General features: G+C 31.6%; 1 protein-coding gene and 1 long non-coding RNA gene across 2 annotated transcripts in view; both read right to left on the bottom strand.

The window, feature by feature from the left end:
- Positions 1–856: 856 nt before the first annotated feature.
- On the bottom strand, positions 857–5,960 carry LOC143044847 (uncharacterized). The gene is made up of 3 exons (XR_012968794.1): positions 5,882–5,960; positions 1,930–2,005; positions 857–1,418 (listed from the first exon to the last, which is right to left on the bottom strand). It is a non-coding gene; the product is annotated as an uncharacterized LOC143044847 (long non-coding RNA).
- Positions 5,961–8,582: 2,622 nt separating this feature from the next.
- The window catches only part of LOC143046536 (MAM and LDL-receptor class A domain-containing protein 1-like), a 65,548-nt gene continuing 55,451 nt past the window's right edge, over positions 8,583–18,679 (bottom strand). The window contains exons 7-12 of the mRNA XM_076219692.1: positions 16,513–16,653; positions 15,009–15,356; positions 13,008–13,148; positions 9,612–9,953; positions 8,882–9,154; positions 8,583–8,626 (exon numbers count right to left, since the gene is read on the bottom strand). Coding sequence (XP_076075807.1) covers positions 8,583–8,626; positions 8,882–9,154; positions 9,612–9,953; positions 13,008–13,148; positions 15,009–15,356; positions 16,513–16,653 — 1,289 coding nt within the window. The remainder of the gene's footprint in view (positions 8,627–8,881; positions 9,155–9,611; positions 9,954–13,007; positions 13,149–15,008; positions 15,357–16,512; positions 16,654–18,679) is intronic.

The following is an 18,679-nucleotide window of genomic DNA, read 5'->3' as shown; positions in this document are numbered from 1 at the left end:
AGTTTTTGATTTTATCATTTTAAAACGGACGTTCATTTTGGATTTCCCTTGAACATGTTGTAGTTCGGTATTTTTTGTTATTTTCCATCATAAATAAAGCATTAGACCGTTGGTTCAATATCGTAGGAATTGCACGGAAATGTGATCAAAATACCATTGAAATTAATAGTTTATGTGTTGTTCAAACATAACTTCCTTCGTGATTTTCTTGATAGAGGGTTGCTGCTCACAAGGAAGCTATTTAACCTTGAGTTCGTCATGGCTAAGTTGAAATTCATCCCTTAGTGAATTGTACGGATGACATCAAGAGTTGGTTGACCATTTTGGAATATATGCATGCCCTATAATTTCTGTGTCATTTTTGTCTATTGGGGAGAGTTGTCTCATTGGCAATCATACCACTTCTCCTTTTTTTTTATAGATATGTTTTACAGATTATATCGGATATGTTCCTTATGTCGTAACTACAACCCTGCTCCCTTTTCACGAATCTGACCTATCGAATTCGACTCAATCTCGACGGGTTTGTAATCACATGAGCAACACGACGGTTGCCTCTGGTATCTTTCATCCCTATTTTCTAGAAATTATCACTTATATGCACTTAGGGGTTTCGATCAATAAAAGACAAATTAGTATAAATAAATGAGTTAAATAATATCTATTGCAGAACAAAGCTTTGATAACAACATAAACCATTAGTAACAGTTTTGGAAGAAAGCTCTATACATAAAAAGAACACGTTTTAAGATAGATTTGGTTTATTGTTGACGTGTGATCTTTTCGATACAGTGTAAAAAATGCAAAAAACGCAGCTGAAAGCAACTGGAAAAAATAAATAAATAATCATAAGAACAACTACAAGATTTAAATAGAAAGAAAATTATGACTGCATTGAAATATCATATAAATCTTCTGTTTTCTCTCCAATGAAATGATCATATTTGTCATCTTGTTCATCATCGTTTCTTTTATGGGTCGTTGAATCATAAACATCATCAACAGTGTGACTATAAATGTTACCATCAGCCACCTTGTGACGATAACATCCCGAAATATCATAGGTTCCTTCTTCGGATTGACAATAAATGTCATCTTGTTCTGTTTTTAGTTTTTGTTTGTTTTCGCTTAAACTTGTTGGGTTAGCAAGCGCATAAGACTCAGATCCTGCAAATTGTGTTTCATGAATATCCAAATCTTTAGAGTTGTTTATCTGGTCGGTCTTTTGTTTTAATCCTTTTATAAAAGTCGTATTTTCATTCATTTGCATGTTATACTGGTTATCTTTAGTCCTATTGCTTTCAACGTTTTGGTTATTTGGGTTAGCAGTACCACTGGTTAAAGATGCACTTTGATTGTCACCACTATTGTCAAGATCTGTTGTCCGTTCTTCTTCAGGTTTTCTGCCCAACATTTGCCTGTAAGGTGAATAGATTTTATTATGTTTTATATTTGCACCTGCAAATTGAAGAGCCTGTGCGTAAGAGCTCTTAAATGATTTGAATCAATTAACATTTCAAATTAAAAAAAGGTATCTTCATGTTAAGTGCGTATCAAAATGGGTTTGTTTAAAATTGTCTCAAAATGTACAGTGCACTGATTTTTTTCTGCTATTATATGAAAAATAAAGGTCGTTAACATCTATCTTCTAGAAGTAAACTATGTAATTCCCTTATTACTATTTATAAATTCAAAACCACAGTTTTATCACTTTAATAATTATCAATAATATGGATAGATTTTCATATGCTATATCGCTTAATTATAAACATACAAATCCTCCGCAAACTGTTTATCAGATTGAGTTTTTTTTTTAAATAGAATTTTAACAGAATAAACATATTACAATGATCAATCAAATTTTATAGAAGGACACTAGTCTTTTATTCAACTGAAACATTTGACCTTTAAGTAATCAAAATATGTTACCTTCTGACGATACAAATAATTAATACACCGACACACACTAACAATACGACAGCTACAACCATACCAATAACTAAACCTGTAATTGATTAACATTTCATGTGTATAAGACAAATTATTAAATTGTGATTTTGGATCATAGTAAATGAAAGTTTAATGATATGTTGTTTCTCTAACTTTATTACGAATAACAACCGCTCTGGGATCATGATAGAACCAGTAAATTAGTCATGGCTATGTGTTTCCTTCTGTTGCTATCTCAGTAATGTATACCCCATATTTAGTTTGCATTTAATTGATTGAAAATTCATATGTGAATGTTATCAATTTACAATTAAAATCTGTCTTGACAACTTTGCTTTAGCTTTGCAAGGCTCTCGCAGACATGTTTATATATTTTACTTTGTTTTTTTGATTGGGGTATTTTGATAATATTTATATGTAATAAATCCTGGTAAGGTGTGTTGATATATGTTTCCCTACTATTATTTTTGTAATAGGCAGGTTAAATGTTGAGTATACATGATTTGAGATGATGCTGATGCTAATAAAATTGAAGTTTGGAATACAGTAACAAGTTATTAAATAAAGTGATAGTTATTATAGGTTGCACTTTGTAAATACAGCTGTTTATCAAAACACGCCTCTTTTGGGGAGATCTTGAATATTTATTGAAAATTAATTTTGTTTACATACTGAGTCCCAGTTATGCTTTCTGTGTTCCATCTCACAGAGACATACCTCGGGAATTTTACCAGTAAATAAACATGTGCATATTGTTTACATTGAAATCTGTGGTAACCTTTCATTCGAGGTAGGGGTAGTTAAGAAAATTAGTGTTAGTTTAATCTCTGAGAAGTTCAGGGCATATAAACATTGAAAATATGCCGCACAGCCCTATATCTTGACCTTTGAAAAAAATTGTGTACATATGAACTTTCAATTCTAGGATAAGATTTGTCAAAACTTCATAGTAAAAGTGGTACAGTTTTAGCCGTAAAAGGAGTTCCTATGGAAAATTGCATTGTCAACACTTACAGAAATGCAACCTATATAGGGTGAAAAAGGGGAACATTCAGAATTTAACCAAATTTGGTTTATTTCACAGATTTTAAATAAATTAACTCAAATATGAAGCTTTATAAATATTTTATGAAGATTGATAGAATCCTGGGTCCTAAATATGATACTCAGCATAAATTCACAGTTTACAGTATGCATAGTTTACTTAAGGTCCTGGATACAAAATTAATTCATAATATTTGCATATTTGTAATTTAAATTGTTTAGAAGTGCTTATATTTACTCTTCGCAGTCATTGAAACTCATAGATCCTTCCTGAATATTATTTATGGGGTATGTGTGTCCTTTCGATAACCCAAAAGTAAGCCGCAACACATAAATCTGCCTTTTTGTCACCACGGCATAATAAATACAAGCTAGAAAAACAAAACTATCTCAAGAAAACTTACAATAGTGTGTTCTATCATGAATATGTACTAAATATTCCAAATTGCTAGAAACAGCAGAATGATTTAGGAAATGTGAGGCCCCAGAGGCAAAAAACATAGAAAATTGCCTACCCCCTGGGTCATAAAACAAATAATTTAACTTGTAAAGGCTATGATTTTATGATTTTAAAGTTCTTGATATAGAAAACAATAACTATGCTAGGAAGTTATGCAAAAATTAGATGTTAGCAGTCATCGCTACAACATTTTAAGTGAATTTATATCTCAGACTGATATCTGCATACATACAACTATTGCAAATATGGCTTTGTTTGAAAACTTCTAGTATACATATTAGCTAAATTGTGTCAGATATATGGTTACAGATGATACTGTTGTGACAAGAATTCTAAATTGACCATTTGAGGCAGAAAATGTATTCCTTAATTGACAAATAGGCATACAGTAAGATGTGGACTGGAGACAGAGGCTGGATTGGATACTTTATATAATCATGAATGTTGTAATGATTGACTGCTAAACATTACATTTATAGTATTCTGATATGCTTTCAATATGTTATCAAAACAGTTTTAAACAGGTTATAGGCATTTTTTATCAGAAAATATGCAAATAGGGTAAGCTGGCAATAATTAAAGTCTTGTTTTCAAATTCTTTAAACAATTGAGACAGGGGAGGGGGTATAAAATGTATAGTAAAGAAAAACTTAGAGTATACACAGTGATTTCTTTAAGACTATAATTCTGATAAATGAGTATTAATGAGTATTAAAGTGAAAAAACTTATTTTAGAGAGTTTTCTATTTGAATAAATGTCTGTATACCAACTTTAATGCATTTTAAATTCTAACATCGCATGCAGCCAATAAGGCGTTCCAACAGCTGGTAGAAAAATATTGAAAATGGCACACACAATTCAAATTTAAAATTACTTCTTTTTTCAGAATTTCGTCCTAAGCAGGAAATAAATCCGACATTATCAGTGTATTACAAGATTAATTTGGAATGTTTGTTTCTGATTAACACTTATAAAAGTAGACTTATTTAAAGGTTGCATTTCTGAAAATATAGTAACTGCAGTTACCCACAGGAACTCCTTTACGGGTATGACTATTTCACTTGTGTTATAAAGTTTCACAAACAATTATATCTTGGAATATGGAAAGTTCATATGCACTAAATATTTTATAATGGTCAAAATATAGTGTTGTGCGGCATATTTGCAACATTTTCGCTCAAAGTTATAAGAGTTGATTTATAATAAAATTATATACTATCCCTCCCTTCAATTTGGGTTTACCTCAGAATTTCAATTTCACTGCTATCAATGTCCATCTATACTGGTACCATTTGCAAGTTTTGTCTCTATGAGATAAAACATAGAGACCATATCTGGGAACCAATACGTAAACAAAACTATAATTATTATATATCTCAGAAAAACAACACTTTTAATCAAAACTTTGGTTGTTGTTTTTTTGTTTAATTCATAGTCGAAAGGAAATTACTGCATTTATTTCTTTTTTCTTTTACGATTCATTGTATACCCTCGCCACTGTCTCAATTTTAAAGAATTTGAAAACAAAATGTACTTCTTGTCAGCTTATACTATGCAGATGTTATCGGAGATGATTTTGTTAGAATCTTTATAAAAGTATTTTTAGGAACATATTGAAGGTATTTCAAAATAAATGTAAGTTTAGCAGTGAACCATTCAAAAATTCAAGATAAAAAAAGTATTAAATCTTACTCTATTTCCAGTTTTTATCTTATTATTTGAATATCTATCTTTAAAAATTCATAGTTTCTGCCTTAATGGTCAGTCCAGAAAACTTGTCAAAACAATATTTCCTCATAGCATATATCTTAAATATTGTGGCTAAATTATGAAGTAAATAAATAGGTTTATTAACCAAGTGCAACCTAAAGTAAAATAAGTTATATTTACCTACCTGCAACATTCAGAATAATGAAGTTTGTTTAAAACAAAAAAAGCCATTGTATAAATGAAATAGATATAGGAAGATGTGGTATGAGTGCCAATGAGACAACTCTCCATTCAAAAAACAATTTATAAAGGAAAACGATTATAGGTCAATGTACGGCCTTCAACACGGAGCCTTGTCTTACACCGAACAACAAGCTTTAAAGGGCCCCAAAATTACTAGTGTAAAATAATTCAAACGGGAAAACCAACGGTCTAATCTATATAAAAAAAAACGAGAGACAAGAAACACGTATAAGTTACATAAACAAACGACAACTACTGTAATCAGATTCCTGACTTGGGGCAGGTGCAAACATTTGCAGCGGGATTAAACGTTTTAATGGTACCAAACCTTCTCCTTTTTCTGAAACAATAGTAAAACATCACAACATAGAAAAACACAGTCACGATAAAATATCAATTGGAAGGCTTAACTCACCAAAAAAAATAGATATCAGGTGTTGGCTTATGCACTTTGTGATTCTTTATAGACTTACCACTCTCAAGGGAAACATTTGTCTTCTGTGAATCGTCTGATACGATATTTGGTACTCTCTCTTAAATCATAAAAAGTATCAAAATTTATAATTTGCACAAAAATGGTTTAATTAATCCTGGGGATACTGATTTCGAGAAAACGTCGGTTATGTCAAAGTGAAAACAGATTTCCATAATTTAAGCTTATTAAACAAGTAATGGCAAACGTATACATTTCGAATGGATGACTTTAAATTCTAACTATTGGTGTTTTGTAAAAACGTATTCACAATATTTGCTATAACTTAATTATATGTTTTTTTCGTCAATAGATGTCATATAACGCCATTCTTACTGGTTTGTTGCAGTTGAAAACTGCAATCCTCTCGAGACAGTTTTTGTTTTGTTTTAAACACTGATTGCATAGATTTAAGGATGGAACAAAATAAGAATCGTCAGGTTATTTTCCAATAATATATTCATCTATAGAAATGTTACAAATCAGCGACATACATTACAAGTTGTTTTACTAAAATCTCGAAAGAGAAAAGCTCTTTAAACTTGCTAGTAATGGAATGTATGCTTCTCATCAGAAGTTTTCAAAATGCTAGAAGAATGCCATAGATTTTGAAGATGATCCATTTGATTTTAATTTTAAGTAAACATGAAAATGGAAAGTTATGTAGTGTTGTCTTCTTTAAACACTCGATCTTTTTGTGAATACATTTACAAAGTTGGAATGTAGAAATTAGTAAAAATGTGATTAATATTGATATTTTCACATTAAAGGATTATTCAAGAAAAGTTCAAATCCCTGAAGATTTTTTTTTTTAATTTTTAATTTTTATTTTGAAATCATTTCTTTAAGTGTAAAATAGTACTTTGAATGTACTTTTTATGTCACATGCATTTTGCACGAAATTAAAATGACAACCAGTGAGGAATCATATGTTATTATGCGCTTCGTAACTAGTTTTTAACATGTATCTTTCACTCTGAATATATTGTATGAGTACAAGGATCAGTTTTGTATCTAATGACGGTAACAAAATAAGTTTCAATAACAATTAATTTGCCTTTTTGTTATTGATGAAATTTTAGCATTGATTATAATTTGCATCGACGCTATTTTTTTTTTATAAAAAAAAAGAAGATTTAGTATGATTACCAATGAGACGACTATCCACAAGAGACCAAATGACACAGAAATTAACATTTATAGGTCACCGTACAGCCTTCAACAATGAGAAAAGCCAATACCGCATAGTCAGTTATAAAAGGTCCCAAAATGACAATGTAAAACAATTCAAACGAGAAAGCTAACGGCTAATGTATGTACAAAAAATAAACGAAAACAAATATGTAACACATAAACAAACGACAATCACTGAATTACAGGCTCCTGACTTGGGACAGGCACATAAACATGTACATACAGAATGTAGCCGGGCTAAACATGTTAGCGAGATCCCAATCCTGCCTTTAACCTGGGACAGTGGTGTAAGAATAAATTATCAGTACACATTCAACATTCAATGGATTTAGTGTAATGACGTTATTAAGTCAGATAAAAATATGACCTTGTGCAATGCAAGGAAAGGTATCGACAGATTGTAGATCCATGATTGTGTATATGTACATAACAACAATATTTATAAAAAAAGATGTGGTATGATTGCTAATGAGACAACTGTCCACAAGAGACAAAAATCACACCAAAATTAACAATTTGAGGTCACCGTACGGCCTTCAATAATGAGCAAAGCTCATACCACATAGTCAGCTATAAAATGCCCCGAAATGACAATGTTAAACGAGAAAACTAACGGCCTTACTTATGTACAAAAAATGAACGAAAAACAAATATGTAACACATAAACAAACGACAACCACTGAACTACAGGCTCCTGACTGGGGACAGGCATATACATATTACATAATGTGGCGAGGTTAAACATGTTAGCGGGGACCCAACCTTTCCCCTAACCTGGGACAGTGGTATAACAGTACAACATAAGAACGAACTATAAAAACCAGTTGAAAAGGCTTAACTCATCAGATGGACAAAAATAAAAGTGGACATGGCCGAGTACTTGTACATCCACCATATGAGAGTACTCGCAGTTACCTGACAGCTAGATCAAAGCCACTAACAACTAATAAAAAAATCATGCATCTAAGACTAAATTATCAATCCGTACACATCAACATCCAATGGTTTTAGTGTAAAGACGTCATAAACAGTCAGAGAAAAACATGACCTTGTGCAATGCCAAGATACAGGTATCGACAGATTGTAGATCCATGAATGTGTATATGTATATAACATACTAGTAATATTTAGTTTGCTTTAAATTTACTGATAACAACATCAATATTTATACCAATAAAAACAATATTCAATGATCTTATTACAGTGTTAAATTGGTAACCTTTAAGAATAAATTTATTTAAAGGAGCAATAAGTTTACAAGGATCATTTCTAAATTTCCAGACACGGTTAACAACATTTCCGTAAAAAATGAGGATGTGCTATCCCGTTTGAAATAGGTTTTCTACAGGTGCAACCAAACTTCAAAACCAAATTCTTATATCTATAGTAAAGGTTTTAAGTAATTTATGGTAACGATATCCCTGATTTAATAATTTACCAGTAATACAAAGATTACGTTCGTAAAAATAAAAAACGTCCAAACAAAAACGGTCATAGCGAACGAGTTGTTAAATATAAAAACGGTAAGATGATGCCAAAGGAACATCACCATCTAAAAATAATAATTATATTTAGTTAGCTTTTCATTTACTGAAAACAAAATCTATATTAATGCCAATGAAAACAACATCCAATGATCTAATTACAGTGTTGATTTGGTACCCTTTTAGAATAATTTTATTTAAAGGATCGATAAATTTACCAGGATCATTTCTAAATTCCGCAAGGTATTATTCGTCTTACATGTAAATATCAACATAATACCAAGTTAGCAGAAATGCACTATTGTTCATAGTTTAAACATTACCTTCACACGTATATTCAATTAAAAGCCTGTTTAATTGAAAACATCTTGGTTCTTTCTTAATTACTTCAGAAAGATTAGAGGTACATATGTCTGAATTGTCAATGTCGTCACATAAAGTTTTGATTTGTCTTTGGGCAACTTGGTATTCTGCTGAACAGTTGTCAAACCCTCTATCAAAAACTAAATTGTTAAGTTGTAGATAGTGTTTCGAGCATTCAGGAAGTGAGATGGACTCTGTCGTCTCCAGACAAGACTGTGAATAATTGATCGAACCTATAAAAAAAATCACTTCAATGCAAGGGATTAACATATAAATGATGCTGATGATGAAGAGGAAGAGAAGGAGGAGGAGGAGGAAGAGGAGATGGATTTCTCGTTCATTCACTTTACGCAGTGATCATAACATGCATAACACTTAATTTATTGATTCATCCGAAGCTCACTATAAAAGGAAAGTGCAAACCCTGAAATCTGAAGCTAAGGATTCACTAATATTCGAAGAGTTATATCATCAAAATGGAATGTAAAAGGACATAACCCTATATTAGAAAGTTCCCGAACGATCAGAACATTTTTGGGATCTTTGTTTTAAACATTTTCTTTAATGGGATATGCAAAAGTGCAAAGATTAAAAATAAGTTTGATTTTTTGTTCAATGAATTATAATTAATACAATGTAAAAATATGTATATTTTTTTTTTGGAATACATATTTCATGCAGCTTATTTACCTGAACATGAACTTTGAAGTAAAAGAATATCATCTAATGCTATATCACTTGTATAATTATCTCCACGAATCCCTTCAAAAATGATATTGAACGGGTCTAAATTGAGAATGTCAAAATTAGCAAACTTCCAATTGTTGCCTTGGTTTCCTGATTGTGACCAATATTTTATTGTCGTGTTTCCTGACTTTATGTAAACGTTTAATGTCCCCATGGCTTTTCCGTACATATGGTACCAGAAGGTAAAACAAAATGTTCCATTCAGGTTGACAGTAGTGCTTGTTAACTCTGATTTCGTCCTGCTTGGTATTCCTGTACCCTCAAGGTATATGTAATGCCCATTAGCTTGTAGAACATAAAACAATACAATAAATAATAATTTACAATGACAGTGACGAACTTATCTTATTTGAAGATCACCTTGTATGAGATCTTTTTTTATTCTTTTTTAATTGTGTTTTATTGTTTTGTTCAGTAACATATTACACATTTAAATGTCAGTGGTTCATATGGCTATTATTCGCCAGGGTTTTTTCTTTGCATTGGAATGATTGAAGCGAAATATTAATCGTAAATCTAGTTCATGCATTATATCATTGTAATAATTACTTTACATGTATGTTTCACGAGAATCCGATTGGCTAACAATTTTTATTACATTAAAATGAATGTTACATTTGTGATTCACGTACATCTGTAAAAACAAAGCACAGATAAATAAAGAAAACTTTAGTTTGTCATGGTCTTCTTATCAAAATAATGTTATTATTAGAAATGAAGGTTCTTTTTGTTTATTGTGTTGGTGTGTAAATAAAGACAACAGTAGTATATCATGTATACCGCTGTTCGAAAGTCAAAAATCGATTGAGAGAAAATAAATCCAGGTTGCAATAAAAAAAAACATCCTAGGTAAACACATCAACTATAAGAAGAAAACAACGAAAAACAGAAACACTGAAGTGCAACAAAAAGTAAACGACAGTGCAACACACACAGAAACAAACTATAAGATAACAATTGTGACTGTTTCATACACAATGTGCTTCGATTAACACTCTGACAACCCCAATCAAATTCCAAAACGAGGCATTTATGTCTTAAATAAAATGAGGCAAACATTGTTATTGAGTGGTTCTACATTTAATTTTTTCTGTTGTTATGATTCAAAACGTTTTATATTTTGACTTTTTGAAATTGTTTTGTTCTAACTTGACTTCTGAAGCCTTGGAAATTAGTATGTTGGACTTGTTTCGTCTGTATTTAGTTCCATTTTACATTAAATTTCTGCTTACTCTAAAGCATTACTATTTTGTAAATGAAAACAAACAAATGAAGTACATATTAAACCCTATAGTAACAAAAACAAAGAATTTTGTAATAGTATGCCAATTTGAGTCATTGTTCGTTATAACACCATTACAGAAAGTTCAAGGTCCATAGCACTCATCTGCTAGTGATTCCTTATAATAGTGCAATTCATGCGCGTAACCATAGATTATCGACGGAAGAATACACCGAGAGTATGTTAATGAAGTAAGGAATTTTTAACAAAATTGAAGATGATATTGCAACACTCTTTGAAATTTTAATCTCGGAGATCATGAAGACATTGAAGTTGTTCATCCATGTCAATGTCAAGACAAATGATCCGATTATAATTCGACCTTCCAGTTCTGGTAGTTCCCCTATCATTTGCTATTCTCAGTGTCATTCGGAAAGTTATACGAAATGCAAGCACCTTTTCCATCAGGCAACAGCCATTGAAGCGATAGAGGTTGCATGTCTGTAAATATTGACAATGCAATCTTCCATAGGAGCTCCTTTTACGGCTTAAACTGTACAACTTTTACTATGAAGTTTTGAATAAAATCTTATTCTAGAATTGAAAGTTCATATGCACTACATGTTTTTTTTCAACGGTCAAAATATAGTGCTGTGCGGCATATTTTCAACGTTTACATGCCCTGAACTTTTCACAGTTTTAAATAACACTAATTTTCTTATCTACCCCTACCTCGAAAAAAAAGTTACCACAGATTTCAATATAAACAAATTGCACATGTTTATTTACAGGTAACACTTCCAAGTTATGTCTCTATGAGATGGAACACAGAGATCATAACTGGGAACCAGTATGTAAACAAAATTAATTTTCTATGAATATTCTAAATCTCCTCAAAAGAGGCGTGGTTTAAGAAATAGCTGTGTTTACAATGTGCAACCTAGATGTTCATCACCATCAATTACAATAGAGTTCAAGTTGACCTTTCGGGGACGATTATATCATTTTGGGATTTAGTGGGGGGGCGTATTAGGGTGAGGTGATACCATGAGGATTTTGAAAATGAATAACCTGGCCTGTGAAGAACTTTAAATAAATGATTTTACACAAAACAGAAGGGAAATGAATATTCGGCATTCTAAAATTCAGGATAGCTGGTGATGAATATTTTGTAATTGTGTTCAAAACTGACAAATATAAGCATGCAAAAAAAACAGATCGATTTACATAATCAATCCGGATAAATCCTCATGAAGATGCACGAACAATCTTGCACTACATATATTCTGAATTTCAATAGTGATGGTTTAATAGTTAGTACGCTTGAAAGAAAAAAATATGCTGAAATATTCCACGTGTAAGCTCAAGGACGAAGATGATTGTTCTCAACACAAGGTCACATAGGTATTGAACAGGGCAGACACAGGGGCGGGGAATCTCAAAAAGAGATTATCAACCAAACTCATATCATTTAGAGTCATTTTATCACCTTAATAATTTTGGGATGGGGTGGGGGTCCAAAATGGAATTAGGGAAGTCGTTGTTGTTGTGGGTTGTTTTTCTAGGGAGCAATATATTTGCCTTGATGTTATATGAGGTTTAATAATGTAAGATTTTTTTTCATTCTTCTATGGTAGAAAAAGGGGGAGTGGAGGGAGGTTCAATACAATTTTCTCGTGTATTGTTTTAAAAACAAGCTTGGCCTTGGTCGTTGCGTGCAACGTCATGTTTCTTGTAAGGCAAACATTTTGACTAAACGCAATCTGAGTCCCATGAAAGCCTTGATATGCTAACATTGATATGGCATATTTGAAAAGATTCAAATTATCGATTACTCTAACGGATCTTACGTATGATTTGTCAATCGTATACACCTTTCGACAAATTGTAATAAAGCTCTAATATGCATCAATTAAGATACTTCAACCGCAAATGCTGATGATTCTAATTCTGTCTCTCCCATAAAATCCTGAAATTACCTAGGTGGCATGAACATTTTACAAACAGTTGTGAAACATTTGAAAAACAACAATTGGCTAGAATATCCAGTGTATAAAATGTATAAAACACTATTTAGCGATGATGTTGGTTGCTGTATGATTTATGTTAACACTTACACAATTCAGTCGTGTGATCAGTTTTTGGGCCAGTGTCGAGTGATTTCGTTTTACCTGTAGCAATTGACCACATATACGACTTTGTAAGATCCGAAGACCAGTTGTGTTTTCCTGTTTCAAAGTTACAATCCAGGATAAAACCTGTAACATTAATACTCAATTGAATCTTTTTTTTTTAAAGATAAATGATGGAGTAATTCAAAATAACATATGATTTATATATCAAAATTCTTTCTATACAGTGGGATATTCTTTATATTTCTTTCGTAAATATTGTACATTGGCTATCAGGCACTTTTAAAAGAATTTGCTTAGGTGAAATTAGATAAATCAGGAATTTGAAATTGATACTATAAACCGGAGGAGCATTAGATAAGGATCAAAATTAAGCTAAATAAAGGTAAATAAAATAACAGTAGTATACCGCCGTTCGAAACTCATAAATCGATTGAGAAAAAACAAATCCGGGTTACAAACTAAAACTTAGGAAAAGGCTTTAAATATAAGAGGCCTAGGAAAACAACGACACAACATGAAAATGTAACACACACAAAAAATAACTATAATATAACAATGGCCATCATCCTGACTTGGTACAGGACATTTTATAAGAAAAAAATGGTGGGTTGAACCTGGTTATGGGGCATGCCAAACCTCCCGATTTTATGGCAATGTTAAATATAACATTAGAATGACAACATGACATGACAGGACTACAAAACGAATAAATGGGAAAACATATAAGACAGAAAAACACACGAATAATAGCTAACAAAAGGTTCCAGGTTTAAAATGTAATACGCCAGACGTGCGCTTTGTTCACACAAGACTTATCAGTGACGCTCAGACAGAATAAAGTTCGAAAGCCAAAACAAGTACGAAGTTGAAGAGCACTGAGGACCAAAAGTTCCAAAAGTTGTGCCCAATACGGCTAGGGTTTTCTGCCTTGTATAAGAACATCCTTATTATTTAGAATAATTAATACCTTTGCAAACATATTGCTTCTTTTCGATATATTTGAATTTTAAAATAGAGCGGGTAAAGGCTTACTCTGACTTTAACCTTTTGTTATATTTGCATTAGTATTATTTGGTCTCAAATCAAAAGAAAGAAAATCAAGAAATTAAGAATCTGCTTAAATTCTATCGGATAAGCTGTAAAGAGCTTTTTTAAAAGTCTTATATGAAAAGATAAACGGGTGTTATGGGGCGAAATATTTTACCTTGTATAGTATGGCAAAACACCAAGGAGTCTTAATATCTGACACAATTTCAAAAACCTCACCTATGTACATCCTTAAGTCAATTTAATATAAAAAAAAGTATGAGAAGATAAGAATGTGGCGATCTTTTTCTTTACTGAAAACTGCGACTTCGGTATCGAAATATATTTCATGGGCATTGCATTTTGATAGGAACATTAAGTTTTTGCAGGTTTTTTTTATAATTTTGATGAAGTCGAGATAGATGTCACACATCATTTTATTGTAATTTTTGAAATAACGTAATAAAAACTATCGAGTTTTAGTGAAAATATAGGATCATACACGTTATCTTCAAACCGTGTTTATAATAACTGTTTTTGCAAATTAAATGCTGAAAACTTTTTTTTTCTATTTTAGTGCATGTCAATTTGTACTAAACCAGTATAAATTTATGAAAGAGTACACGTAGTTTACTGATGTTTAAATCTCATAAATCGATAATAAATAGATTAAAGATGCAAATTAAACATGTTAAAAACCAACACAAAGGATATTGTATGAACTCCAAATTACAATCCTATCTTACAATGCGTTATCAAATTTAAAAAAAAAAAACATATGAGAAGCAGATAAGTACTTGTGCGACACTAACTATGTTATATCTTGAATACATATCATCATATTTTTTCTCTATTATCTAATTCCTTACATAATAACATTTAAATTCACTGTAAACTTCGTTTAAAACAAAGGTATTTGTCTCAATATTAAATCTGAGAATTAAAACGACAATATACCTCTTTCCTTGCAAGACTTTGAAAGCAATGACATATCATCTAATGCTATGTCACTCTTAGAAGTTTCGCCTCGAATTCCTTCGAAAAAGATCATGAATGGTTTTGCAACAGTTATATCTACGTAACCAAATCGCCATACGTTTTGTTGATTTCCTGAATTTTCCCATAGTTTTCTCGTTGTATTTCCCATTACCAAGTAAACACTCAATGCTCCTATTCCGCTTCCATACATATGGTACCAAAATGTAAAACAAGCATCACCATTAGGGAGAACTGTCATACTTCTTAAATGTGATTTTTCCCCTTTATTTCGGCCTGATCCTTCGAGGTATGCGTAACGTCCTCCCACTTTAAAGAAAATAAATATTGAGACAAAATAACATGCGCTTATCGTTCTTTATGAGGCCTCCGGGTGCGGGAATTTCTCGCTGCAATGAAGACCTGTTGGTGACCTTCTGCTGTTGTCTGTTCCATGGTCAGGTTGTTGTCTCTTTGACACATTTCCCATATCCATTCTCAATTTCATTGTACATAATTATGTACAACTCTATGATCAGTAAGGGATTGTGGTTTATGTTTGTTCCATTAAAACATGTATCCTTAACATATAATATAATTATGCGTGCATTGTATTACCAGTGAAAGAAGAAATGAAACTTAAGGTGTCTGATAACATAAGTTCGTAGAAAAAGAATATAGCAGAGCTTGTTTCGGAATTTCAAGTTCAGGTTTTGGAAATTGGTCTAATTTTCTGAGGTAAGTGTACATTGTAGGACAAAACTATTCACTTGATTTTACATTACAATATACTATACGGGAAGAGTTTTGCTTATTATTGAGTAATACACCGGGATGCGTAGTTGTTGACATCCTTGTCTTGTGTTCTGACAGGCTTTTTTGAAATCCATATTTGTTTACATACAACATATTTCAACATTTAACTCTCTAGAAATATATTGTTTCTGAGTACCCTTAATATAAAAACTATATATAATTAGTCATAACTATTGAATTCAGCTTTACTTTTTTGCCAAAATATCATTATTCCAAGTATCTCAGATATCCAATGTTCTTCAAATATGCATGCCTATGTTTTGAAATTTAAGATAAGATAAGACAAGATACAGACGTGTATTGCAGTACGCACACGTATGTTATGGCATATTTTCATTATAGTTTTATGATGTGTAAACATGAAGTGTAAAATAATAAAATAGGACAGGTATAGAATTACACAAATAAACAGATGTGAACACAATGAAAAATATGAAAACTTTATTATTACCAATGCGACGATTATCAACCATAGTTTTAAATGAAGGGCATGTTAGCAATAATAGGCAAACGTACGGCCTCCAACATTGAGATAAACCTAAACTGTAAAGTAATGTATACAAGTACATGTATTAGTATCTTGTTATAAGGCATTGAAGGACTTCATACTGTACAAAGTATCCCATTATTTTGTAATTACTATATTTACTAAGTACTATGGAATACTAACATGATCCACTAGTATGATCAGCACTCGGTCCTGTATATTTAGAAGGAGTCTTGCCAGCAATAATTTTCCAAGCATAATCAGATGCTATAGAATTTTTCCATCCGCAGTTTTCTGCTTCAAAGTTACAATTGAGTACGGAATCTGGAGTAAGAATAAATATGTGATACAAACATTGAGTGCACATTGTACAATAAAAACGATTTAGAATCAAATAAAAATAATATAACTAAAAACCAATTGTTCAAAGAACAATTGAAGGTCTTTCCACGATTATCAAAATATTAAAAATCAATTTAAAATGTCAGTTCCTATGGCTTTATTATGTATAAATACGAATTCAAAGCAAAGGTCAAAATCTAAAACGTGCAAATAACCTATGACCTTGACCTTAATTTCAAGGGCATAAACCAAGGATCTCAAATCAAAAGACCCTAGGTCTTTATTATGTATGGTTAATGAGTTATATCACTTTACGCATAATTCTAAATATAAGATGGGCGAACACTCCTATTTATTGCTTACGCACCCTTTCAACCAAAATTTATAAGCAACGGCATGTCGTTACTAACAATTCAGTGAAAATAAGATGTTGATATGTTATAAGGTTTTGGAAAGTAGTAAAAATAAGCCAAAATAAAAATTTAAAATATGACCTTTACCTTTGACCTTGACCTAGTTTTAATTTTTTTGGACCAAGGATCTCAAATCAAAAGACCCTAGGTCTCTATCACTTATGGTTTACCAGTTAGAAATGCAAATTACTTGTATCAAATATATAAGGGGGAATAACTCTTATATGGAGTCTCCGGATAGCTTCGGTCAAAACTAAACTCCTAATCCTGAAGATGTAACGAGAAATTTGGTAAAATAAATTTGTCGTAATCTTTTACGGTTGCGAAGAAGTAGTGGCAACAAGACAAACAGTGTTTGGGGAGATATGTCTTACAACGCAAAAAGTATTTAATTACACGGTTGTCACTTTTAAAGCGTATAAACTATACGATATCATATTCCAAATATCTAAGCCACATCTTTTGAAACAACGAAACTACGCAAGAAAAAAATTAGGCGGAAGAAAAAAAAAATAATAATAATTATGGTTATTAAAAACCAATTGTTCAGAGAACAATTGAAGGTCTTTCCACCAGTTAATATCTATTTTAATATTAAAATCAGTCTAAAATGTCAGTTCATATGGCTTTATGATGTATAGATATGAATTTAAAGCAAAGGTCAAAATCTAGAACGTCAAATTAACCAATGACCTTGACCTCAATTTGAAGGTCACAAACTGAGAATTTCAAATCAAAAGACCCTAGGTCTCTAATACGTATGGTTAATAAGTTATATCACTTTACACATAATTTTAGATATGATAGGGGCAAAAACTCCCATTCATTGTCTACGCACCCTTTCAACTAAAATTATTAAGTTACGACATGTCGCAACTAACAATTTAGTCAAAATAATTTGTCGATATCTTATACAGTTTAAATTTGTGGAAATAAGCCTAATTCAAAAATTGGAATATGACCTTGACCTTTGACCTTGACCTAATTTTCATTTTTTTTTACCAAGGACCTCAAATCAAAAAATCCTAGGTCTCTATCACTTATGGTGTTCCAGTTTAAAATACATTTCAAAATTTCAAATACAAAAGGGGAAATAACTCTCTTATGGAGCGTTCATATTGCTTCGATCGAAATTGGACAAATCATGCGAAGGATATAACGAGCAATTTTATAAAATAAATTTGTCGTAATCTCTTACGGTTTCGAAGGAGTCGTGATCACAAGGAAAACAGTGTTTGGGGAGATAACTCCTACAAAGAAAAGTATTCGGTTACGCAGGGTAAATTTCAAAAGCGCATAAACTGTTCGATATCATATACCAAATATCTAAGCGACATATTGCGAAACAAATATTTATCGCAAGAACAAAATTAGGCGGAAGAAAAAAAAATCAGAAGAAGAAAAACACTAGGTCTTTCCACAGAAAAGTGGAAAGACCCAATAATAATCAGAACAAAAGCAATAGGTCTTTCCATGGAAAGGTGGAAAGACCTAATTAAAAAAACACCTGTGGAGCAATGATGGCCGAATGTTATTAGGTTAAAACTAGTACTGAAAGGACCTGGTAACAAATTAGGTATGTCTGCAACAACTTA

Source organism: Mytilus galloprovincialis, chromosome 9 (genome assembly GCF_965363235.1).
Source record: "Mytilus galloprovincialis chromosome 9, xbMytGall1.hap1.1, whole genome shotgun sequence".
Lineage (NCBI taxonomy): Eukaryota > Metazoa > Mollusca > Bivalvia > Mytilida > Mytilidae > Mytilus > Mytilus galloprovincialis.
Note: the sequence above shows the minus strand (reverse complement) of the source record. Positions and strands in the feature narration are given on the sequence as shown.